The sequence below is a fragment of the Theropithecus gelada genome, chromosome 1, assembly GCF_003255815.1.
Source record: "Theropithecus gelada isolate Dixy chromosome 1, Tgel_1.0, whole genome shotgun sequence".
NCBI lineage: Eukaryota > Metazoa > Chordata > Mammalia > Primates > Cercopithecidae > Theropithecus > Theropithecus gelada.
In genome coordinates this window covers 135,832,515-135,859,268 of record NC_037668.1, presented here as the reverse complement: position 1 = coordinate 135,859,268, position 26,754 = coordinate 135,832,515, and the positions used below count along the sequence as shown (strand labels likewise).

The window sequence follows — 26,754 nt, the reverse complement described above, 5'->3', positions numbered from 1 at the left end:
TGGGATTAGATATTAGAACATATTTTAAAATTGCAATTAATTTAGTATGAATAGAATATAAGTTGTTTGGGTGGAAGTGGAAAGAGAAATTGAGAGAATTTTGCAGAATTCAGATCATGCGTCATCTAGGAGGTATGGGTGACAACCTGAAGCTTTCGTGGGGCATCACAGAAGTCTGAGTAGGGTAGAGACAGGATCTGATTCATATTATGGAAACCTACCCCTGATGACAATAGAGTGACTGGACTATAGTGAGGAGAGACTGCAAGTCGGAAGGCCAATCAGAAGCTCATTATGATTACCTGGTTTTGTTGTTTGTTCGTTTGTTTTAAGAGACAGGGTCTTTCTCTGTTGCCCAGGCTGGAGTGCAGTGGTGTAGTCATGGCTCACTGCAGTTAGGCTCAAGCTGTCTTCCCGCCTTAGCCTCCCGAGTAGCTGAGACTACAGGCTCATGCCACCTTGCCCAGCTAATTTTTAATTTTTTTTTTGTAGAGATGGGGTCTTGTCATGTTGCCCAGGCTGGTCTCAAATTCCTGGACTCAAGTGATCCTCCCATCTCAGGCTGGAAATGTGCTGGGATTACAGGTGTGAGCCACCATGCTTGGCAAATAATTATCTGTTTGAAAAACGGCAAGGATCTGAACCTAATTAGTGGCAGTGAGGATGGTTCAAAGGGGGCAGGATCAAAGTTAGCATCAATAGGACATAGTGAGGGAGAGAGAACAGGGAGAAGTCTGGGACCTTTTAGGTTTTGGCTTAAGTGATTACATTGATGGAAGTGCCATCATTCAATAAAACAGAAACAGGATCTAAGAATAGGATTCTGGGTGAAGATGGATTAAGTTTGGGGAATGTTGGATTTGAGGAGCCTTTGAAATAATGAGGTAGAACCATTTAGTTGGACGGATGAGTCCGGGACTGTGTGAATTTTGGGTTGAGCACGTACATTTGACAGTGATTGGCCCATGAGGTGATAGTTGACATTATGACAGTGGTTGTGATATAATTTTGTAGAGTATGTAAAATAAGGTAAAATAAGGAGGACTAGGGTGAAAACTTAAGGAACAATAACTTTCTAAGAAGCAAATAAAGAAGAAACTATGAAAGACTGAGGAGTAGGCAGAAATTTAGGATGGACAGACAAGCAATTGTAACAGCAATAACAGCAACAAATAGAACATCTCCATGTCCCTGAAATGAAAGGAGGGATGCAGTCAAAAGAATCAAAAGCTATAGAGAAGCCAAGAATAATAATGAGTAAAAAGTATGATTTTAATCATTATGGAATCTTTCATAACAATAGGGATCAATGTCAGTGTAATGGTGGTGGATAGAATTCAGATTCATCTTTGAAAAGAAAATGTCTCATGATTTTTTGGTGTCTAGTTGGTCTTACAGTTTGAAATTTTTGATGGAAATGGAGCCCAGACATATTAGATTTATCACATTATAGAGAGAAAACCAATAATAATGGTTTATTTGTAAAAATGTTTTCTTTAGTATGTCTTTGTTTTAATTTGAGAAAGTAGTACTAAACCATATCTTCCAAATAGGAACTGGTCAAACATACCACTGATGCGACTGAGAAGGCAAATCTGAAACTGGCTCTTGATGCCATGAAGGTAGGGCAGATTCATCAGTAACTTGTTTATATTTTTTATTCTTGCCTAAAGACTATGGAATTCAAATTGCTAATATATATATGGTAATATATATGTATAAAATAATATATAAAAATAATATTATGATATCCTAATGTATAATACACATTTGTTTTTAGTGGGGACAGCTGGATATTTTGTTTGTTTGTTTGTTTTACTGGAATAGGTATCCTTGCATGGATTTAATTGTTAGACAACACATAAAACAAGAAGTATATTAAAATCACTTAGATACAAGTATAACAACTTTCATAACCATGAGGAATTATTTAATATCATGGTATTTTTCCCATTCTTTTCATGGTGACTAATAGAAAATGTTGGCTTGTGTAAGTTGTAGGCCAGCTGGTGGCTTCAGAACCCCATGTGACTATTTTCTTCATATGAGGATATCTGCTAGGTTTATCCTTGTGGATGCTATGACTTAATACAAGTGAATTTCAGTTTGTTCGGTTTTCAGGTAAATATGAAAATTAAGAACTATGAATAGATAAAGACAGACATTTTGAACATACTGGGGAATATATAAAACCTCAGTTTCCACATTATGTTGAATAAAAATGACTTTGAAATGAGATATTTGCCAATAACTTAAAGCGTAGGGAAATATTTGTTCTTAAAAACAAAATGGCAAGGTGACCCTGCTCAGAGCAGTGCATTAATTACTTAGCTGTGTCCTTGTACCAATTCGTGTTAGCTTTGCTGTTTAGCTGATTGTCTGTCACTAACAGGAAACACCACACAATTATTTATTATTATTATTAAAAAGTCAAACCAAGTTCCAGTTTTTAAAGAAGTCGTTTATGAATCTATCCTATGAAAAATCAGATTTCCATTTAGAACAAAGTTAGGAACTGCTTTTTGCAGAGTTCTGTCCCTACTGTTGCAGATGAATTTAAGAGGGTAGAGAAAAAAGAAAAAGAGCTCAGAAAACAGGGAAATCTGGAGCGCATGTAACAAAAATAGCTAGTTACAGTATGGAAAGATTAGCTAATGTTTCCTCAAATATGAGAAAAGACATTTTAAAATAGGTGAAGGCACATGGAGAGACACGGCCAGCATTTTTTGTTCACTTTAATTCATGAATTAAATTTAGTTCCAGCATGTTGTGCTATTTAGTTCCTCACCTCTCCTTTACTTCTGAATCCATATTCGGGTTAACTCTTTAAAATTGAACTGGTTTCCTTGACTGAATGCTCTCAGGAACTAAGAAGACTTTAGCTGGTTGCAAAAATAAAACAGTCTTGCTAGATTCATTTTCTAACTTTTGGTTACTTTTCTCCCTGCTAATCGTTCATGATTGCCCTTCTAACCTGTGTAAAAATATCGTGCTCTCAAGGTCAGTAATTAACGTGCTTGGAATTTCTATTCTTCCGACCTAGTTTCCTTTTTGTTGCTCTATTGCGGTATATTTTGTTTTGTCTTTTAAGGCAACAACATCCTGACTCTTCTCAGTGGTGTGGCAAATGACAGCTCTTCAGTCTTCCCAGCTGTACTTCAGACATTTTAAAATTGCCTCTGTGATGCAGCTTTGATTGACTGGGCATTCATTTTATTGTCTTTGAAAAGTTACAGTGGTTACTTTTACCACTAATGGAATTAATGATGTGTTTTCTTTCAAAGCAGTTTGCATCTCTAATCTTAGTGTGCCTTCTTTTTCTACCCCTTTCTTTATTGTCTAGGACTTGGCACAATATGTGAATGAAGTGAAAAGAGATAATGAGACCCTTCGTGAAATTAAACAGTTTCAGCTATCTATAGAGAATTTGGTATGTAATTATCTTTCCATCTCGCTTCCCCTCACCCCCACATCAACGACATTCTAGGATTTGTTGTTGAAGAAAACATAGTTTTTACCTTCAAGTTTCTACTGTTGGGTGTTGTTGCCAATCCCTTTGTTTGGCAGTGTTCATGTGGGTGTCTGAGGGCACCTGCGACCTGTTCGTGTCTAGGGACTGTGTGATGGCTTGCCCCTCTTACCTTAGTCACACTCTGCCTCTTCTCCCAGCAGTCTGAATCTAAACATAGGAGTCCACTTTTTTTTTTTCTTTTCTTTCCCTCATCCCCATACATACTCACGGCTGATTCCTATTCATTTATTCATTTTATATATCTATTTGCTGTGTGACTATTATGACCCAGACACTTTGCTTGGGTCTGGGACTGTAACTGTGAACAAGATGGTCTCAAGATTGAGGAGACAGTTTAAAATTAAAAAAAGGAGTTAAAAATGCCATATTGAGATTAGTGCAGTGAACTGGCTGCTATAACTGAAGATTATAAGGGGAGTCCTAGTTTAGGTAAGTTAGTTGGAAAAAGTCCTTTTAAGTCATTTGAACTGAGACCTAGAAGATAAGAAGCAGCCAGCCACACGAAGATCTAGGGGGAAGTGACCCAGGCAGAAGTCGTAGCAGGTGAAATGCTCAGAGTTGGGAAAAAAACAGGTGTATTCAAGAAGCTGAAAGGTAAGAGTGGCGGGAAATGGAGAGTGAAGGGAAGGATGGTGGGCTCTGAGCCATGAGGGATGGGCAGGGCAATTGCGTAACACAGCCTTGTAGGCCAAGATGCTGAATTGGGATTTTACTGTGACTGCAGTGGGAAGCTATTAAAAGGTTTCTATCAGGGAGTATTACAACAGACTGATTGACATTTCAAAAAGACCCTGTAAGCAGGCAGCCCAGCCAGCAAGCTGTTGAAGTGGTTTCAAGAGAGGATGCAGCCTTGGATTAATCTGTGGGCAGTGCAAATAGAGATGAGTGAATTTAGGATACATTTTTGGTAGAGCAATTTCATCGCTGTTTTCTCTGAAACATTGTGAACCTGTCTCTTTCTTTTCACACATGCAGCCACATACCCATTTCAGGACACCATCATCTGCCGGTTTTCCAGTCACAGTAGCCTCTCATCATCTCTTCACATAGTTGCAGTTCCAAAATGTGGATTTCTCAGTTTACTTTCTTTCTCAAATTTGTCAAGATTTTTTTTGTTATTGTCTTCAAGATTCAGTCAGTATTCCTTGGCATGATATTTAAGGTCCTCAGTGATCTGGACTTAAGCTATTTTCCTGAATTCCTCCAGCTAATAACTGTCCCTGTGCTTTACATTGTGGATATTTTGCTGTATTATAAGATCTCCAGTTTGACATACATTTCTACAGTTCTGCCTTCGATTGTAATCTCAGAGCCTCGTATGTTTTTTCCTATTATTCCCTATCAAATTTATTCAAGGTGCATCTAAAATAAATCCCTTTTCCTAATCTATTATTTTTCCTCTTTAGAATTCCATAGCATATTTCTTGGACAGCTGTGTAGCCTTTAAAAATTGTGGTAAAATATATATAGCATTGGCTGGGTGTGGTGGCTCACACATGTAATCCCAGCACTTTGGGAGGCCGAGGCGTGTGGATCACCTGAGGTCAGAAGTTGAAAACCAGCCTGACCAACATGGTGAAACCCCGTGTCTACTAAAACTACAAAAATTAGCCAGACATGGTGGCGTGTGCCTATAGTCCCAGCTACTGGGGCGGCTGAGACAGGAGAATTGCTTGAACCTGGGAGGCAGAGGTTGTAGTGAACTGAGATTGTACCACTGCACTCCAGCCTGGGCAACAGAGCGAGACTCCCACTCCATCTCAAAAAAAAAAAAAAAGTGTATATATATGTGTGTGTGTGTGCATGTGTATGTATGTATATGCCATTCTAATTATTTTGAAAATTTATAGTTCTGTAGCATTAAGTGCATTCATGATGTTGTGTGACCATCTCTGAAACTTCATCTTACAAAACTGAAACTCTGTACTCATTAAACATGAACTTCCCGTTCTCTTTCCCTGGCCCCTGGAAACTACCAATCTGCTTTCTGTCTCTATAAGCTTAACTACTCTGGGCACCTTGTACAAGTGAAATAATACAATATTTGCCATTTCATGACTGGCTTATTTTACTTAGCATAATGTCTTCAAAGTTCATCCTTGTTGTAGCCATGTGTCAAAATTTTATTTTTTTGATTTCCATTTGTTTAAGGCTGAATAATATCTAATTTTATATAAATACCTCACTTTTTCATTGATGAACATTTGGGTTGCTTCCTTCTTTCAGCTATTGTGAATAATACTATTATATTATTATTGTCACAGGTGTACCAATATCTATTCAAGTGCCTGCTTTCACTTTTAGTTATGTACTCAGAAGGAGAATTTCTGGGTTGTATGGTCATTATGTTAATTTCTTGAAGAATCGCTATACTATTTTCCACAGCAGCTGCACCACTTAACATTCCTACTACCAATGCACAAAGGTTTCAGTTTTTCCACATCCTCACCAACACTTACTATTCGGTTTGTTTGGATAACAGCCATCTTAATGGTTTTAAAGTAATATCTCATCGTGGGTTTGATTTGCATTTTCTTAATGATTAATGATGTTGAATATTGTCTTTGTGTGTTTCTTGGCCATTTGTATATCCTCTTTGGAAAAATGCCTATTCAAGTGCCCATTTTTGAATCAAGTTGTTTTTTGTCATTGTGTTGTAGAAGCTCTTTTTTTGTATCCTGGATATCAGTCCCTTATAAGACACATGGTTTGCAAATATTTTCTTGTGTCTGTTGGCTTTTCACTCCATTGATATTGTCTATGATGCACAAAAGTTTTTAATTTTGACAAAGTCCTGTTTATCAATCTCAAACAAATCATTACTGAATCCATTGTCATAAGGTTTTTCCCTGTTTTCTTCTAAAAGTTTTATAGTTTTAACTGTTATGTTTGGGTATTTGAAACATTTTTAGTTATTTTTTATTTATGGTGTAGGTAATGAAGGGTCTACCTTTATTCTTTTACATGTAGATATCCAGTTTCACAGCACCATTTGTTGAAAAGTCTATTCTTTCCCCATTTAGTGGTCTTAACCTTGCTGAAAATCATATGACCATATATGTGAGGGCTTACTTCTGGGTTCTGTACTATTCGGTTGGTCTGTATGTCTGTTTGTATGCCAGTACCACATGATTTTGATTATTGTGGCTTTGCAATAAGTTTTGGAAAGAAGTCAGTATGAGACCTCCAGCTTTGTTCCTTTTCAAGATTGTTTTGACTTCAGAATCCCTTGAGATTCCATAAGAATTTTAGAATGGAGTTTTCTATTTGTGCAGAAAACATCACTGGGATTTTGATAAGAAACATTTATTTTTATATTTATAGTATTAATCACACATCTCTGCCCTTTATTAAAATGGAATTTCTGGATGTTAGTGATTTTCAGTCAGTTCTTTTTTCCCCTAGCATGTACAGGAAGTGCTCATAAACACTTAAAAGTAATTTCGTTATCAGCCTCTGGGAAAATAGCTCATTATTTTAAATCATTAAGTCAGAGCTTTTCATCCTTGAGGTCCTAGCTCAAGAAAGCCAGTCTGGACTTTATAGACCAAATTAGCACCCACCCCCACCACCCAACCCCTTTCTGTACTCCTTCATGGCAGTGGTGCGTTTATAATTTCTTGCTTCTATGAATATTTGTCCCTCCACTGGGCAGTGTGCTTCACGAGGGCAGTGTCTGTATCATTTTGCTGTACACCTGTTATGGTGGTTGGCACACAGTAGATGCTCAAAAAATATTAGTTGCCCAACTGTCTTGTAATTTGGACCCTTCCAGTTGAGTCTTTCTTTTCATAGCTAATTTCCCCTTTAAGAATATATAATAATTAAAATCAACTGATGTCCTTGACATACCCCCTGGCATTACAGAGGAAAGACTTCTTTATGATGTAGGTCTGAGCTTTTTAGAGTAAATATGCTTTAAAAGTGTAAAAAATGATAAAATTTTAAGGTAATAAGGTAGTTGTCTTGAGTAAGTATCTCTACTAACATTTGTTTCTATTTTAATGTGATTATGAAAAACTCTGACATGTACATTTTATATTTTAGAACCAACCAGTTTTGCTTTTTGGACGACCTCAGGGAGATGGTGAAATTCGAATAACCACTCTAGACAAGCATACAAAACAAGAAAGGTAAGAAACGGAGAATTCTATTTTGAAAATAAGTAATTAGTGTCAGAAAACGGAGAAAACCTTACAGACAGTTCTTCCAGTGTGAAGTAGGGGAAAAAAGGAAGAAGTACAGGGAGACAGACCAACCCATGATTTCTAAATTTTTTAAATTTAGTTTATCTTAGGCATTCCCACCTGGGTTCTGGTATCTATTAATTTGTCTAAGTTATTAAGAAGGAAGTAACAAGTATAGATGATCAGCTGGGATACATTAAAATGAGAAGAGCGATAAAGTAAGAACAGGTAACTACCGTAAAAACATCATTGAATTTTTGGAATATATTTTTAAATAACTGAAAATAATAGAAAAATGCCCTAAGAAAGAAGACCAAGTGAGAATCATGTAGTAATATTTTCTTGAGGGAAATTTGCAGATGTAGTTCTCGAAAATTAGTAAGCTTGGCCCAGAGTCCTTAATTATGTATATATGTGATCGTCAAACAAGTTTTTGTGGTTGACAGTGATCATTTTCTGGAATCTTTGGAGAAGCAAGAGCCAGCAGGGGGCAGCATCAGCTCTTGCTTCCACCTCGATAACCCTGGCTCCACAGGTCCTTTAAACCTCTCTGGTTTAATAGACGTTAAAAGTGATGCAAGTGTTACAGCCCTGTAAATGTGTCATTATCATTGTGTATAAAAAAAGTGTGTTAATCTCTGAGAGTTTATAAAAATACACAAGTATTGGTACTGGGTGATGCGGTTATAAGGTTTATTTTCTCCCCCAAGTTATGTTGTTCTTAATAAGAAAAAAGTATTAACATGGAAATTTCACCGTAACTTCTTCAGTTTACACTTGGCTCATATACCATTCAGTTTGTGTTTTTAGGTGGTCAGTTAAATCATGAGGAACAACATAGAGGGTAAAAGCACAGTTTCCAAAATTAGACCTGTTTGTGAATCCCGTTACATGTGTCACTAGCCGTGTGACCTTGAGCAAATTAACTTCTCTAAGCCTGTTTCCTCCTCAGTAAAATGAAGATGGTAAACAGTACCTACCCAGCATGTGGTCTTGGGGATTTAAATTGAGTCATGTTTGTAAAAGGGATGAACAACACTTCTCAAGGCATTTTGGCTGATCCCTAGTAACTTCAGTAGAAGCTGCTACCGATGTCATTAATATTATTCTATACGTTTTTAGCTTTTAAATTAAAAAAGAAGGTGAGCAAACTTTATGGCTTATCTCATTTGGCCATTTCAACAACTCTGCAGTGTGCGTTTTACTCTTATTATGAATTTTGCCCATTTTTAAAATGAGGGAACCAAGGCACAAAGGCACACTGAGGCCATTTACAAAGTAAAGGGAAGTTCCAAGATACACACAGTTCTTATAACCACAAATCCCCCATTGTTTTCAATGTGTGATACTACCTGTTGTCTTTAATGCAAAGAAAAAGACATTTGGTTGCTTTACTTTTATCTTACCAAAAAAAATTAATACACATCCTTCTAAACCATTTAAAATCAATCAATTAATCAGTCTCTCTTTCACAGGCATATCTTCTTATTTGATTTGGCAGTGATCGTATGTAAGAGAAAAGGTGATAACTATGAAATGAAGGAAATAATAGATCTTCAGCAGTACAAGATAGCCAATAATCCTACAACCGATAAAGAAAATAAAAAGGTGACTTTTTGGAAACTAATAACTGTAATTTACTTATAATCTTGAATATTAAGGAAAAGTATGATAATACATTAATGTGAGATGTGGCTTATCAATCCAGATGTTTTTGTTTCTAGAGATTGATTAGGTACATACCTTTGTGAGAAATAACTGGAAAATGCCAGATCTAATCATTTCTAATGCCCTAATGATCCAGATAGTAAAAGGCATTTGGCATAGAAATTGTTATAGATATGAAGTTGACTACAATCAGCTTGATTGTGCAGTTTGTACATTGATAATATTGTGAGGGGTTTTTGGATAGTTATGGTGGTATTCTTGTGAATTTAGAAACATAATGTTGTTAATGACACATATTAATCTGAAGAATATTAATTTTAACAGTGGTCTTATGGCTTCTACCTCATCCATACCCAAGGACAAAATGGGTTAGAATTTTATTGCAAAACAAAAGATTTAAAGAAGAAATGGCTAGAACAGTTTGAAATGGCTTTGTGAGTATTTCTATTTTTAAAAGTGCTTTTATTTTTACTACTTAAATCACTTATGAATAATGAACAACCAATAAGTGTGCTCTAATGCTTGTAGCATGTGTCATGTGTACAGAGACAGGGGAAATGTTTTGCTGTGATCAGGAGTGCTACTAGGCTGCTGGCTGCTTGATAACTTTGGTCTCCTAGGAGAGGAGTTTTGTTGAATTCCTTCAAAAAGAAGAAAGAGGGAGCTCTAATCTTCTGTTTGACTTTCTTATAAGCCTGTTTTAGTTCTTTAGCTGTCAGCAGCCCAAGAAAATATTAATTATTCTAATGATAAACTTTTTATGTAATAACTATATTTTTAAAATTGTATACCTTTAAATAGAAATACCTGCATGTGTACTTACACAAACAGACATGTAAACGTATATATCTTATTTTTAATAGAAAGATTGAATTATGCTCTGTTTTCACTCACTTATCATTTGAATCTTGGCTAAAATGCTTCATGTATTTAAGGAATGCTTTACGGGCTTAATTTCTTTAAGTGGTTTTTAGTTCTATTGAGGAGGAAGCTCAACAAAGAGGTGGAAAATAAATCAATTCTGTTTCAAAAGGAATGGCATACAGAGATGTAATAACCAAGAACATGCCATTATAGGTGTTTCTTTTTAGTTTTGATGTTTAAGGATTGAAAGGTGCACAATGACCCTTTTCGTGGAAATATATAGGATGCCCTGAAATAAAACTGTTAGCAAAATGTGAAATTAAGGGAAACTACATTTGGAATTTGTTTCATTTGGGTTCTAAGATTATTTACCATTTGTTGACAAATTCTATCAGTTTTTTTCTTTAAGAAATGCTCATGTTAATGTAAACTAGAGGTAGGAATAGGATGTTTTATTGTGGTTCTGAAATTAGGAAAATAAAGATTCTCAAAGTTATTTTATCTAACATTTTGAGATACAGGATTCTATAGCCAAAATGTTTAAGCTTATAGTCAGTTCTGTGTTCATCTATTATCCCTGCCATGAACTGGCTGCATGATGAAAGCTAAGTTATTTAAACTTCTCACAGCCTCAGTTTCCTCATCTGTAAAATAGGGATGATATTTACTTCAAATTCTAGGTAATATGTATCAGCAGAGTGCTAGCCAAATAGTACAATAGCAGCCATGTGATATTGAACAATAGGTGATATCTATTGTTATTGCTATTATTATTAATAATGATTGCATTTGGGATTCTAGCATACTTATGAATACTTATAAAACTACATAACATCTTCCAATATACTAATTTTTCTTTTTAGGAAGTCACTTGGAGTTGAATAATTTGAATTGGAGTGGTAGGATGCTGGGGTTAGTGGTAATATGCAAAGACAGAGCTGATCTCGAGCCTTTACTCTTATATGCTAGGCTATCATTTTTTTGATGGGTTTTGTTTGCCTTTATAATCTTCAGGTGAGTTAAGGAATGTCTGCAGAGGAGAAAACTTGAATTTCATGTCCCAGAGCAGACAGGTTCCTTGGACTGTATGATAGATATATCAGTCACTATTTTGTTCAGTTGCCATAAAACAAACAGTTAATTTCTAGATATGAGAGACTTGATGGCCAGGCGTGGTGGTTCATGCCTGTAATCCCAGCACTTTGGGAGGCTGAAGTGGGTGATTCCCCTGAGGTCAGGAGTTCGAGGTCAGCCTGGCCAACATGGTGAAACCCCATCTCTACTAAAAGTACAAAAATTAGCCAGGTGTGGTGGCGCATGCCTGTCGTCCCAGCTACTTGCGAGGCTGAGGCAGGAGAATCGTTTGAGCCTGGGAGGCAGAGGTTGCAGTGAGCTGAGATTGTACCACTGTACTCCAGCCTGGGTAACACACTGAGAGTCTGTCTTGAAAAAAAAAGAGAGAGAGAGAGAGAAACTTGACAAGATAAATACTGTTGTCAGCATTTGGCTTCTCTCCTTAAGCGTGGTCACCTTGTAGTCTAAGATAGCTGCTAGAGCTCTAGGTATAAAATCTATGTTCTAGGTAGCAGAAAGTAATCCCACTTTTATGGATTCCTTGTAGAAATACCACCCGCTTCTGTTACACAATACTGACCAAAGTGTAGTCATGTGGCCACACCTGCCGAGGGAGGCTGGCAAATAAAACCTTTATTCTGGGTAGGATTCTTTCTGGCTAAAAATTAAGGTTCTTTTACTATGGAAGAAGGGAGGAATGGGTAGTTGTAGGCAACCAGGAGCCACCGCCTTACAGGTTTATACATATAGTATGTATGGATTTAAATTGTTCCACCACAATAAGGATGGCTGAAGCACATGCACAGAACCTGGGATTCTTAATCTTTGATTATTTTCCAAGCACCTCAGCAATATAATAACACAGCAGTAGAAGTAGTTTTTGTTATTTTAGAGATCTGTTGAATGTCCATGCAGGTAGTGAGAGGGTAGAAGTATCTTTTTGGAGAATTGTTCAGAGTTGAAGTTGAGGGCTTCTATAAATAAGGGTTATATTATATATGGTAAAATAAAATCTGAGCAGGCATCAGAATATTCCATTGTTTTATTTCCTTCTTTTTTGAAGTTCATCATGTAGGAAAGCCCTGATAATGTCTGCTTCCAGCTTTATAAGACAGATTTTGCCTGTCTGATGCTCATAAAAATAGAATAATGTAGGTAAATCTTGAAGTTTGATTTTGCCTATGGTTCAAATTTTGCTGCTTATCCATTAGTTTATCCATGTATTAAATCTGTATTAAATCTGTATCCATTATTAAATCCTTTTTGATAAGTCACGGAGAATAAAAGAAAATAACTCCTGCGCATCAGTGACAATGCATGAAGAACAGCAAGCCTTGTGTATCTCCACAGGATGGCTTCTTCCCAGTGTCTTTAGCATCAACACGAGTCCCTTGAGTTCCCCTAGAGCACTCTGGACTATTGCTTTAAGGAATTCTGAAAAGAAAAGGGAGGCATTGGTGAGAGGGCGGAGGGAAATCAAGGGAGCTGATATTTTTAAGAGTGTTGAAATGCTTGCCGTTTCTATTTACAGAAGATGGCAATTCTGTTTATAGGATGATTGGATCATTTTTATTTAAAATTATTACAAATCACTGTTAAGGCACTTAAAATACTACGTTAAGCCTCTAAATTAAGGCTCTTAATTTAGAACATTAAATAAGGCCATGGAAAAGCATGAACACTAATAAACAATAAGTATCTGGTGAACCCAAATATTCTCCCCAGAGGTGACCTAAATCTCAGCCTCTGTCTCTCCCAAGCACATCCCCATCCTTGTTCAGCAGTCATGTTCTCTGACCTTCTTTGACCATAACCACTTCCAGCATTTAAAATACACAGTGAACCACATTAGAACCTGGCAAACCTCCATAGGAAAGGCTGAACAAAGAGAAAAGTAGCAGTGACCCACTTGGATAGGGCAGGAGGGTATTTTTCCCTTTTTTTAAAAATTTTTGTGATAAGTGATAGCAGGACTGATATGTTCTTGAGGTTGTTGGAAAAATTACTGAACAAAATATACCAAATAGAGCGCAAGGGCTGTAGTTCTGGGGGCCATAATCTAAATAAGGTATTTAAATCTTTAAGAGGCTGATCAATATGCTTTGCTTACTTTTATTTATTCCAAAAGGGTTTTCTTTTTTTTTTTTTTTGGTCACTAACTGTCTCTCACAATTCCATTTAGTCATCTGTGAAACAGAATGGCAAATAGTTTTATTGGGTTAAGCTGGTTTTCATAATGATGCTGGAAAATATGGATATAACTGCCTATAGCAATGTTCAAAATTTTGTTAAGAAGCTATGGATATGTTTTCTCCAAATCCAATATAACCATTGTGCTTTTATGAATTTTTCTGTGAGATTTAAATTAATAAACCTTGTCATACCCATTTTGTAGCTCAGGAAACTAGCAGTCACAGGAGCATTTCAGCAAATGCGTACAAGTTTGATGCTGTGTCATTTACAGTACAGTTGAAGATCTCAGTTCACAGGAGTTTCTTTATCCATAACGATGCTAAAATAAGCAACTGGACTCAGATCTTGGCATCTAAAACTGGAGTCTGGGTTTTTTGTATTTTTTGTTTTTGTTTTCTCACTGTGAATAGGATCTAGCGATCAGATAGTTTTCTTAAATGTCCCAGGAGTAAGTTAAACCTGAGTAAAAAATAAAGAAGTATAATTATATTTAAGTTGGTGCAAAAGTAATTGGGGCTTTGCCATTACTTTTAGTGGCCAAAAAGATTTTTTTTTAAAAAAGAAAAGTTAGCAAAAGGATAGGTAAAATAAGAGGCATACCATAAGCATCACATATGGTAGTAACGGGTAGATTCAGAATTAGCCTTTGTAGTGCTTTTTTGAAGGGAAATGAAAGGTGCTCTTGCCTAGAATTTCTTCTGACCGACCTTGGCCCAGTTCTTGAAATTCTGACAATTCTCATTTACCCCCTTGAATGAAGAAAGACCCTTTGAGATGCATATGCCGTCACTACTGCGAGTATCTAAGATGTCTTGACTGTGTAATAAGTGCCTGGCACAGTTCTACATGAATTACCTAAGAGAAAATAGCATAGAGGTCAGGCATTGTCTACTGAAATATTAGCCCAGGATGTTTATCTTTTAAACACAAGGACTAATGGTAGTGGAAAGAAGAGAATGAGAATGGGGGATGGAGATTCTAGAGCTCCAGAGGGACTCTGGGACCGGGATGCACTATCCTGTTGGTCATCTGCAGGGGCAGCCCCTGCCTGAGCTTTGCATTTCCCAGAATGAGCCCTGAGAGGAGCTTCCCTGTTGGGATGGAGCAGGGAGTGAGAATGTAGCCGTTAAGCTCCACAAATCACATTTAATCTGAGGCACAGTGTTTCTTTCTAATTTATTCCCCATCTACTTCCAGAAGGAATTTGAAGTCACTCACAATAAAAAGCACACATGCTGCAGAATTAAAAAGAAAAATTTAAATAATCAGAGGTCAAATAGAACAGTGTTTCCAAGTATTATCTTCAAACTCAGGCTCCACTAGACAAGAATATTTTCTTGAAGTTTAGTTTCTGTAGTTTATATGATAAAAACAAAAAGCATGTTTCTCACATTTCAAACCTAGAGTTATATTTCATCAAACATAATTTGTTTTAATCTAAAGGTATTGCTCAGATACTTTGAACACCAGAGAGAGAATTACCAGAGGAAATTTTATTCATTCTGCAAATATTTATCGTGTGCTTGCCTTGATGCCAGACACTGTTGGAAGCCCTGGGCTTATAACAATGAGGGAGCTGTTGCAATTGAATTTAAGTAGTATTATTTCTAAATATAATAATATTCTGTTAGCATATAATGGATTAAGTTTCAGGACTGAACTCTTGATATTTCTATTCAAATCATCTCCTCCTTTAACCTCCATTTACTTAAGGATCAACATATGGAGTCACAAGAATTGCGCTTGATACAGCTCCCTCTCGCCACTTGTAATCAATCTCTCACTAATCACTGCACATCAAATCTGAACACCTGCCTGAACTCTCTCTTGCCACCCCTGGGTTACATCTTCTGCATGTCTCTTTAGCTTCTGCATTCCCTACTTCTTCCCCACTAGTCCTTCTTCATAGGCATCAGAGTCATCCGATGCTAAGACTACCCCACTTAGAAAGCTCTGTTGGATATTTATTGTACTTGCTGTAACATCAGAGTTTTCGCTAGGATGGAAGAAGGCCCTGACTGGTTTTATCCCACCCATCTTTCCAGCCCCATCTCCCATTAGTTTTTCCTGTGCTTGTTTCTTTTTTTTTCTAGTTAAATTGTGTGTTTCAGTTCTTAGAGAATGCCCAGGCCTCAGATATTCACACATAAGCTTTCCCTGCCAGGCCTCATCTTTCCCCCTGTTCTTTGAATACGTGGTTCTATATCCTGCAGGTCTTGACTGTAAATGTTACTTTGTGAGGGAGATCCCTCCTGACCCCTATGCTAAGTGAGTAATACCACCTTTTCTATATTCTCTCACAATTGTATTTATATTGCCAGACAGAAATTATCCAAGCATCCTGTTTACTACCTTCTCTTAATCCAACAATCCCTCTTCCTGTTAGAATCTGTTAGATGTCCACTCAATTTTACTTCTCTTTTCTCCTAAAGAATAAGGATTCTGTTTTGTTTATTAGAAGAGAAGTTAAGTTGAACCATATGGTTAGAGATGTAGGAAAGGGGAAAAGAAAGCCTCATGGATCAGGGAATGGAAAGAAAGTATTGTGTGTGTTTGGTGTGAGTGAGGCTCTGGGATAGCTATGGCGTCTGAGGGATTTGAGAAGGGGAAAAGGCCTTTTGAGATGCAGGTGTTTGGAATCTCAATTTAGCTTCCCTTTATGTTCTTTGAAATGTTAAGTAAATAATGAAATTATTTTTTGTTTATTTTGGTGTACCTTTAGCGACCCAAGGCTGAACTGCCTGAGTCCATGGAATATGGGATTGCCATTAGATCTATTTGCCTATTTAATGTCTGTTTCTTGCATGAGGGCAGGGATCTTGTCCCTGTTGTTCAAATGCATGATCTGTCCTAGCATAGAATCATATTTTTGTTGTAAATGTGAAATTTTACTCTGTAAGTGTTCTGACAATGAAGACAAGGGAAAAAAAAAGACTTGATGAGTTGTGGCATTCTTATTATCTGACAAAATATTACAATGGCCCTTTGCGGGAGAAACTTTTTCCAGTATGGTAAGAAGGCTATATAGTGTGGATCCTTAGGTAGGAGACATTGAAAAACATTCTCTACCAGCAGCATTAGATTTGTTGAAATTCTTGAAGTCGATGACATAGATCAGTATTTCTCTTTTATGTAAGCCTTCAACTATGTAATTGCAGTTTTGCTAAGGCATTTTTATGGACATCTAACCTGATGCTAGCCCTTCCAGATGTTTCTTTCTAGTAGTCTGGCTTGCTTGGATAAAATTTTGGAACCAAACAGGATGGGCAATTATCATTTTATCTAGCCTGTCATTTAAGTAGCACTGATCTCATTCATTTATATACTGAAAACTGTAGAAAAATATGCAACTCATATGTTATGTGGGGCCTCCTTGCTCCTTGGAGATGTAGACAGAGGTTAGCCCAGATTCCAGTTTTAGGGTCTGAGGTGCTCAAGGCTCACCTACATTCTCACATTTCTCTCTCTCTCTCCATGTTCTTGATTCATTGTGGCTTTTTTGGTTTGCGTGTGCGTGTGTGTGTGTGTGTGTATTTTCTTTTTAAATTTTCCCACCTGTCAGACCCAGGAGAAAAGATATACGCCTTTTCCATTTTCCACCTGAAATCCATTCACGGTCTATTTTTTGTCATGCCAACAGGCGTCACAGTGGCGCTTATGTCATGCACCTGTTCCCTCTGCTGTTTCACTGGTCTTTGACACCCTTAGCAGCACCTGGAGCGTGACCCTCCCCACCCAGCACTGCTCCCTGCAGAGGACCAGCGCCCCTTGCCTCACCACCCCTTTAGGGAGTGGCTGGTCAGGCCAGATGGAGTGCCTCCCACACCTGTCCTGGGATTTAGAGGATAAAGCCATGTCATGTTACCCATCAATTCAAAATTAAGCTCTCCAGTGAGTGTTTCAGAAGAAATTGGTCTTTGTTGTTAATTTTTGAAAGACCCATGTTTCTATTATTAAAGGTTTGGCAACAAATTTGACATTCAAATGTGAAAATTTAAAAGATTCACTTGGTTAATATTTTTGCCCAGATGGAGATGCCTACAGTATCTGCATGAAGCTGTCAGAGTTCTAAAGCAGGCCTAAGAAACAACAGCTACTACCACTATGAGTACTGCTAGGCCTGTCTTCCCTTCCTATCCCCTCCTCTCTCTCCTCTTTCATTTTCTTCATCAGAAGGTTTGTTTGGATCTTCTCAAATGTATAAATAAGTTTCTGTTGAGACAACAGATTTCTTCTCTTAGAACAAGGGCCAGCAACATTTTGTTGTAGGGGGCCAGAGAGTAAATGGTTTAGGCTTTGTGGGCCATATGGTATCTGTCAGAGCTACTCAATTCTGTCATAGTTAACTACGAATGCGGCCATAGATTCACATAAATGAATGAGTGTAGTGTGTTCCAGTAAAACACTTGGTGGTTGTATTTGGCCCGTGGGCTGTAGTTAGTGACCCCTGTCTTACAGCACAATAAGATGACTTACGCCTAGAGAATTAGTCAATATATGTTACCACAAAATGATCTCAGCTATAATGAAACCATGATGTGGCCTTTTGTAGAAGTGTGATTTTTTTTTCTTTTGTTTTTAGTATCCGTGATTCCTGTTTAGGCTATCATGATGATTTAGCTCCAAAATGTTTTTTACTTCACCAAAAAAAGAAAATAATAAACCTGGATGAATTATCTATATTTGTCATTATTATTTTACTGTCTAATTGAATATTAAAAATGTCTGCTCACAGAACAGACTGTATCTATTCAATTTCCAGTTTCATTAAGTTTTATTACATGATTTATTGAAAAGGACAGGTCCCACAGAGTCCAGGCCAGTAGCAGCTATGTGGTAACTTTTTCTCTACTCAGTAGTCAGCCACATCAACAAGAAGCTTTTTTTTTTTTCTTGAGACGGAGTCTCACTCTGTCACCCAGCCTAGAGTGCAGTGATGAGATCTCAGCTCACTGCAACCTCCACCTCCTGGGTTCAAGCGATTCTCCTGCCTCAGCCTCCCAAGTAGCTGTGATTATAGGCACACGCCATCACACCCAGCTAATTTTTGTGTTTTTAGTAGATAGGGTTTCGCCATGTTGGCGAGGCTGGTCTTGAACTCCTGACCTAAGGTGAGCCACCCGCCTTGGCCTCCCAAAGTGCTGGGATTTCAGGCGTGAGCCACCATGCCCAGCCAATAAGCATTTTTTAATCAGTGATGCTCTTTGTGCTCTTGATGCATTTTCTTCCCATCAGCAATACCATTTGTGCCTGTTATTTATTCTGAAATTTCCTCCCTGGAGAGCATACTAAGGAAAACCGGAAGGGGCAGAGGAAGCCTGTGGTGTCAAGAGTTGGCCAGAGGGGGAGCCTTCCTGGATGAGCTGGATGTGGGGATGACATTTTGTCACCTGCTTTGGCATTTTCTTAGTGTCCGAAGCCCGACAGTGTCTGTTTGGAAACTGGAGGCCTTACTGGCATAATGGCCAAAATATCAGTCTATAAACTGTCTCTGTATTTATTTGTCTGCCCTTTTGGATTGTTTTTGGTTTTTTTTCTTGAGAAATTATTTTCTCTAAAAACCTCACATTCTTCCTCCTTAAAAGGCTTGCATGACCAGTTTTTAATGCGAAGAATTTGTTTATGGGTGCGGAATCCATGCCGGCACCATCCGTTGCCTCTGGGCTGTGCTGAGTCTCATGGTGCTGGCCTATTCACATTAATCTCCCAAGTTGAAGCCAGCTCAACTCTCCCTGAATCTAATGTATTGTCTATAACCTTTCAAAATTGGCAGTTAAGTCAGAATAGAGGACTATACTGGCAGCAATAAAAGGAAGTAGGACACGGGACAGTGCTCAGAAAATTCACAGCTGTCATGAAATGGAGTCTTTCAGTAGCCTGTTTGATCCAGAAACATGCAAAAGTATTTCATGCATGACAAAGCATTAGTAAATATTAAATAGTATTCTTGTTTTGTTATTGCCTAGTGAGGATCAAGCTCTCTCCTTTTTCTCTGGTTATGTTTAATATGTATTTGACACTTTTTGGCATTCTTGAACATGCTTATGAGGAAGGAGAAGTTACAGGCAGGTGAAGAGCAAAGGATAGATATTGAAATTTCCATCAGCAAATAAGCATTACCCTGATTAAAACTAAATGCAAATAAAATTAGTAAGCTGAATTAGTGTTTGTTTCCCTGAGGCTTTATAACAGAGCCTTTCATCTGTTATTTTTTTTCTTCTTTTTAAATGAACAGTAATAGTACAGCCAGAGAGTTTAACCTGGCAGTGGTGGTCACTGTGCTACTGTCTCCAGCTTGTCCGGGTAGTGTAGATATTTACTCAAAGAGTAAGATTGTTTTGGAGTTGTTTGTTGTACTAAGTCAACTTGGTATATGGTTTCCTCCAAGTATATGACAAAATCTCCATTACAGTGAATTCTATGACAATAACCAAGCTTTAACCTATAAGTCTAAACCTAACAGTGTGACATATACGGTTTTTATGCTGTTTCTTGATAAGAAATGATTAGATCATAAGAATTACTACTTTGGGCTATACAACACAAAATAAGCTGTGATTGGAAACTGGCAATCCTTGCAGTGGAAACAATGGGAGAAACTTAGTTTTTCCTCTTCATGGGGGAGTAGGCAATAGCAAGCTAGTTGGGGAGATGGAAAGGAAGTCATACTTGAAACAATTTTTCAGTAAGACTATGTATTGTGCATTTCACAATATATGCCCAGGAAGTGTTTTATGCACTAGGGATATAGTGATAGACAAGTTCACTTCTCTTGTGAAGTTTGTATTGTAAAACTACTTATATTTTCTTTTTTTTTTCTTTTCTTAAATTATACTTTAAGTTCTAGGGTACATGTGCACAATGTGAAGGTTTGTTATATATGTATACGTGCACCATGTTGGTTTGCTGCACCCATTAATTCGTCATTTACGTTAGCTATTTCTCCTAAAGTTATCCCTCCCCCACTCCCCCACCTCACCACAGGCCCCAGTGTGTGATGTTCCCTTCCCTTTGTCCAAGTGTTCTCATTGTTCAGCTCCTACTTATGAGTGAGAACGTGCGGTGTTTGGTTTTCTGTCCTTGTGATAGTTTGCTGAGAATGATGGTTTCTAGCTTCCTCCATGTCTGAACTCATCCTTTTTTATAGCTGCATAGTAGTCCATGGTATATATGTGCCACATTCTCTTAATCCAGTCTATCATTGATGGACATTTGGGCTGGTTCCAAGTCTTTGCTATTGTGAATAGTGCTGCAGTAAACATATGTGTGCATGTGTCTTTATAGTAGTATGATTTATAATCCTTTGGGTATATATCCAGTAACAGTATCACTAGGTCAAATGGTATTTCTAGTTCTAGATCCTTGAGGAATCGCCACACTGTCTGCCATAATGGTTGAACTAGTTTACACTCCCACCAACAGTGTAAACGTGTATTTCTTCACATCCTCTCTAGCACCTGTTGTTTCCTGACTTTTTAATGATCGCCATTCTAACTGGTGTGAGATGGTATCTCATTGTGGTTTTGATTTGCATTTCTCTGATGATCAGTGATGATGAGCGTTTTTTTCTCATGTGTTTGTTGGCTGCATAAATGTCTTCTTTTGAAAAGTGTCTGTTCATATCCTTTGCCCACTTTTTGATGGGGTTGTTTGACTGTTTCTTGTAAATTTAAGTTCTTTGTAGATTCTGGATACCAGCCCTTTGTCAGATGGGTAGATTGGAAAAATGTTTTCCCATTCTATAGGTTGCCTGTTCACTCTGATGGTGGTTTGTATTGCTGTGCAGAAAATCTTTAGTTTAGTTAGATCCCATTTGTCTATTTTGACTTTTGTTGCCATTGCTTTTGGTGTTTTAGTCATGAAGTCCTTGTCCATGCCTATGTCCTGAATGGTATTGCCTAGGTTTCTTCTAGGGTTTTTATGGTTTTAGGTCTGACATTTAAGTCTTTAATCTATCTTGAATTAATTTTGTATAAGGCATAAGGAAGGGATCCAGTTTCAACATTCTACATATGGCTAGCCAGTTTTCCCAGCACCATTTATTGAATAGGGAATCCGGGACTCCTTTCCCCATTTCTTGTTTTTGTCAGGTTTGTCAAAGATCAGATCATTGTAGATGTGTGGTGTTATTTCTGAGGACTCTGTTCTGTTCCATTGGTCTATATCTCTGTTTTGGTACCAGTACCATGCTGTTTTGGTTACTGTGGCCTTGTAGTATAGTTTGAAGTCAGGTAGCGTGATGCCTCCAGCTTTGTTGTTTAGGCTTAGGATTGTCTTGGCAATGTGGGCTCTTTTTTGGTTCCATAAACTTTAAAGTAGTTTTTTCCAATTCTGTGAAGAAAGTCATTGGTAGCTTGATGGGGATGGCATTGAATCTATAAATTACCTTGAGCAGTATGACCATTTTCTCAATATTGATTCTTCCTATCCATGAGCATGTAATGTTCTTCCATTTGTTTGTGTCCTCTTTTATTTCATTGAGCAGTGGTTTGTAGTCCTCCTTGAAGGTGTCCTTCACATCCCTTGTAAGTTGCATTCCTAGGTATTTTATTCTCTTTGTAGCAATTGTGAATGGGAGTTCACTCATGATTTGGCTCTCTGTCTGTTATTGGTGTATAGGAATGCTTGTGATTTTTGCACATTGATTTTGTATCCTGAGACTTTGCTGAAGTTTCTTATCAGCTTAAGGAGATTTTGGGCTGAGACGGTGGAGTTTTCTAAATATACAATCATGTCATCTGCAAACAGGGACAAATTGTCTTCCTGTTTTCCTAATTGAATACCCTTTATTTCTTTCTCTTGCCTGATTGCCCCGGGCAGAACTTCCAACACTGTGTTGAATAGGAGTGGTGAGAGAGGGCATCCCTGTCTTGTGGCAGTTTTCAAAGGGAATGATTCCGGTTTTTGCCCATTCAGTATGATATTGGCTGTGGGTTTGTCATAAATAGCTCTTATTATTTTGAGGTACGTTCCATCAATACCTAGTTTATTGAGAGTTTTTAGCATGAAGGGCTGTTGAATTTTGTTGAAGGTCTTTTCTGCATCTATTGAGATAATCATGTGATTTTGGTCTTTGGTTCTGTTTATGTGAAGGATTGCATTTATTGATTTGCATATGTCGAACCAGCCTTGCATCCCAGGGATGAAGCCAACTTGATCTTGGTGGTTAAGCTTTTTGATGTGCTGCTGGATTCAGTTTGCCAGTATTTTATTGAGGATTTTCGTGTGGATGTTCATCAAGGATATTGGTCTAAAATTCTCTTTTTTTGTTGTATCTCTGCCAGGCTTTGGTATCAGCATGATATTGGCCTCATAAAATGAATTAGGGAGGGTTCCCTCTTTTTCTATTAATTGGAATAGTTTCAGAAGGAATGGTACCTCCTCTTTGTACCTCTGGTGGAATTTGGCTGTGAATCTGTCTGGTCCTGGACATTTTTTGGTTTGTAGGCTATTAATTATTGCCTCAATTTCAGAGCCTGTTATTCGTCTACTTGGGGATTCAGCTTCTTCCTGGTTTAGTCTTGAGAGGGTTTATGTGTCCAGGAATTTATCCATTTTTCTAGATTTTCTAGTTTATTTGTGTAAAGGTGTTTATAGTATTCTCTGATGGTAGTTTGTATTTCTGTGGGGTCAGTGGTGATATCCCGTTTATCATTTTTTATTGCATCTGTTTGATTCTTTTCTTCTTTATTAGTCTTGCTAGCAGTCTGTCTGTTTTGTTCTTTTCAAAAAACTAGCTTCTGGATTCATTGAGTATTTTGAAGGGTTTTTTGTGACTCTGTCTTCTTCAGTTCTGCTCTAACCTTAGTTATTTCATGCCTTCTGCTAGCTTTTGAATTTGTTTGCTCTTGCTTCTCTAGGTCTTTTAATTGTGATGTTAGGGTGTCAATTTTAGTCTTTCCTGCTTTCTCTTGTGGACTTTTAGTGCTATAAATTTCCCTCTATACACTGCTTTGAATGTGTCCCAGAGATTCTGGTATGTTGTGTCTTTGTTCTCATTGGTTTCAAAGAACATCTTTATTTCTGCCTTCATGTTGTTATTACCCAGTAGTCATTCAGGAGCAGGTTGTTCAGTTTCCATGTTGTGTGGTTTTGAGTGAGTTTCTTAATCCTGAGTTCTAATTTGATTGCCCTGTGGTCTGAGAGACAGTTTGTTGTGATTTCTGTTCTTTTACATTCGCTGAGGAGTGTTTTACTTCCAACTATGTGGTCAATTTTGGAATAAGTGTGATGTGGTGCTGAGAAGAATGTATATTCTGTTGATTTGGGGTGGAGAGTTCTGTAGATGTATATTAGGTCAGCTGGTGCAGAGCTGAGTTCAAGTCGTGGATATCCTTGTTAGCCTTCTATCTCATTGGTGTAATACTGACAGTGGGGTGTTAAAGTCTCCCATTATTATTGTATGAGAGTCTAAGTCTCTTTGTAGGTCTCTAAGGACTTGCTTTATGAATTTTGGTGCTCCTGTATTGGGTGCATATATATTTAGGATAGTTAGCTCTTCTTGTTGAATTGATCCCTTTACCATTATGTAATGGCCTTCTTTGTCTCTTTTGATCTTTGTTTGTTTACAGTATGTTTTATCAGAGACTAGGATTTCAACCCCTGCTTTTTTTTTTTTTTTTTTTTTTTGCTTTCCATTTGGTTGGCAGATCTTACTCCATGCCTTTATTTTGAACCTATGTGTGTCTCTGCACATGAGATGATTCTCCTGAATACTGCACACTGATGGATCTTGTTTCTTTATCCAATTTGCCAATCTGTGTCTTTTAATTGGGGGATTTGGCCCATTTATATTTAAGGTTAATATTGTTATGTATGAATGTATGTATGTATGATCCTGTCATTTTGATGTTAGCTGGTTATTTTGCTCGTTAATTGATGCAGTTTCTTCCTAGCATCTATGGTCTTTACAATTTGGCATGTTTTTGCAGTGGCTAGTACTGGTTATTCCTTTCCATGTTTAGTGCTTCCTTTGGTACCTCTTTTTGGGCAGGCCTGGTGGTGACAGAATCTATCAGCATTTGCTTGTTTGTAAAGGATTTCATTTCTCCTTCACTTATGAAGCTTAGTTTGGCTGGATATGAAATTCTGAGTTGAAAATTCTTTTCTTTAAGAATGTTGAATATTGGCCCCCACTGTCTTCTGGCTTGTAGAGTTTCTGCTGAGAGATCTGCTGATGGTCTGATGGGCTTCCCTTTGTGGGTAACCCAGCCTTTCTCTCTGACTGTCCTTAACATTTTTTCCTTCATTTCAACTTTGGTGAATCTGACAGTTATGTGTCTTGGGGTTGCTCTTCTCAAGGAGTATCTTTGTGGTGTTCTCTGTGTTTCCTGAATTTGAATATTGGCCTGCCTTGCTAGGTTGGGGAAGTTCTCCTGGATAATATCCTGAAGAGTGTTTCCCAGCTTGGTTCCATTCTCCCCATCACTTCCAGGTACACCGGTCAAACATAGATTGGTTCTTTTCACATAGTTCCATATTTCTTGGAGGCTTTGTTTGTTTCTTTTTACTCTTTCTTTCTCTAAACTTCTCGCTTCATTTCATTCATTTGATCTTCAATTACTGATACCCTTTCTTCCACTTGATCAAATCAGCTACTGAAGATTGTGCATGTGTTACGTGGTTCTCGTGCCATGGTTTTCAGCTCCATCAGGTCATTTAAGGTCTTCTCTCTACTGTTTATTCTAGTTAGCCATTATTCTAATCTTTTTTCAAGGTTTTTAGCTTCCCTGCAATAGGTTTGAATATCCTCCTTTAGCTTGGAGAAGTTTGTTATTACTGACCTTCTGAAGCCTACTTCCGTCAACTGGTGAAAGTCATTCTCCATCCAACTTTGTTCCATTGCTGAAGAGGAGCTGCAATCCTTTGGAGGAGAAGAGGTGCTCTGGTGTTTAAAATTTTCAGCTTTTCTGCTCTGGTTTCTCCCCATCTTTGTGGTTTTATCTGCCTTTGGTCTTTGATGATGGTGACCTACAGATGGGGTTTTGGTGTGGATGTCCTTTTTGTTGATGTTTATGCTATTCCTTTCTGCTTGTTAGTTTTCCTTTTATCAGTCAGGTCCCTCAGCTGCAGGTCTGTTGGAGTTTGCTGGAGGTCCACTCCAGACCCTGTTTTCCTGGGTATCACCAGCAGAGACTGCAGAACAGCAAATATTGTAGAACAACAAATATTGCTGCCTGATCCTTCCTCTGGAGGCTTCACGTCAGAGGGGCACCCAGCTGTATGAGGTGTCAGTTGGCCCCTACTGGGAGGTGTCTCCCAGTTAGGCTACACGGGGGTCAGGGACCCACTTGAGAAGGCAGTCTGTGTTCTCAGAGCTCAAACACCATACCAGGAGAAGCGCTGATCTCTTCAGAGCTGTCAGACAGGGACATTTAAGTCTGCAGACGTTTCTGCTGCCTTTTGTTCAGCTATGCCCTGCCCCCAGAGGTGGAGTCTACAGAGGCAGGCAGACTTGTTGAGTTGCAGTGGGCTCCATGCGGGTTGAGCTTCCTGACCACTTTGTTTACCTACTCAAGCCTCAGCAATGGCAGATGTCCCTTCCCCAGCCAGTCTGCACCTCATAGCTTGATCTTGGACTGCCGCACTAGCAGTGAGTAAGGCTCCGTTGGCATGGGACCCGCTGAGCCAGGTGAGGGATATAATCTCCTGGTGTGCCATTTGCTAAGACCGTTGGAAAACTGTAGTATTAAGGTGGGAGTGTCCCGATTTTCCCGGTACAGTCTGTCATGGCTTCTCTTGGCTAGGAAAGGGAAATCCCCCGACCCCTTGCACTTCCTGGGTGAGGTGACACCCTGCCCTGCTTCAGCTCACCCTCTGTGAGCTGCACCCACTGTCCAGCTAGTCCCAGTGAGATGAACCAGGTATCTCAGTTGGAAATGCAGAAATCACCCGTCTTCTGCATTGATCACTCTGGAAGCTGCAGACCAGAGCTATTCCTATTTGGCCATCTTGGAACGGCTGCCCAAGACTTATATTTTCAAGTCAGCATTATAATGCTAATGCAAAGCAGTGATAAATTGCAAGGTATATGAAATAATTTATACTACACATTATTTTGATCTGTGGAGAATGGGATTAGAAATTTCAGTGTAGAAAAGTCTATGCATGTGATGCTGATGGACAAATTTTCAGAGTTATTGGGCTCCTGGGCATCTAAGAAAGGCATTTGCAACTGCATATTTTTTCTCTTCACTTAGAAGTAAGTTGCTGTAAGTTAAGTATATGTGCTTTTTG

General features: G+C 38.1%; 1 protein-coding gene across 3 annotated transcripts in view; it reads left to right on the top strand.

The window, feature by feature from the left end:
• The window catches only part of VAV3 (vav guanine nucleotide exchange factor 3), a 397,859-nt gene that overhangs the window by 210,235 nt on the left and 160,870 nt on the right, over positions 1 to 26,754 (top strand). For all 3 annotated transcript variants that reach the window (XM_025385822.1, XM_025385815.1, XM_025385831.1), the window contains 5 exons: positions 1,554 to 1,622; positions 3,344 to 3,430; positions 7,580 to 7,665; positions 9,195 to 9,327; positions 9,712 to 9,821. In XM_025385822.1, coding sequence (XP_025241607.1) covers positions 1,554 to 1,622; positions 3,344 to 3,430; positions 7,580 to 7,665; positions 9,195 to 9,327; positions 9,712 to 9,821 — 485 coding nt within the window. The remainder of the gene's footprint in view (positions 1 to 1,553; positions 1,623 to 3,343; positions 3,431 to 7,579; positions 7,666 to 9,194; positions 9,328 to 9,711; positions 9,822 to 26,754) is intronic.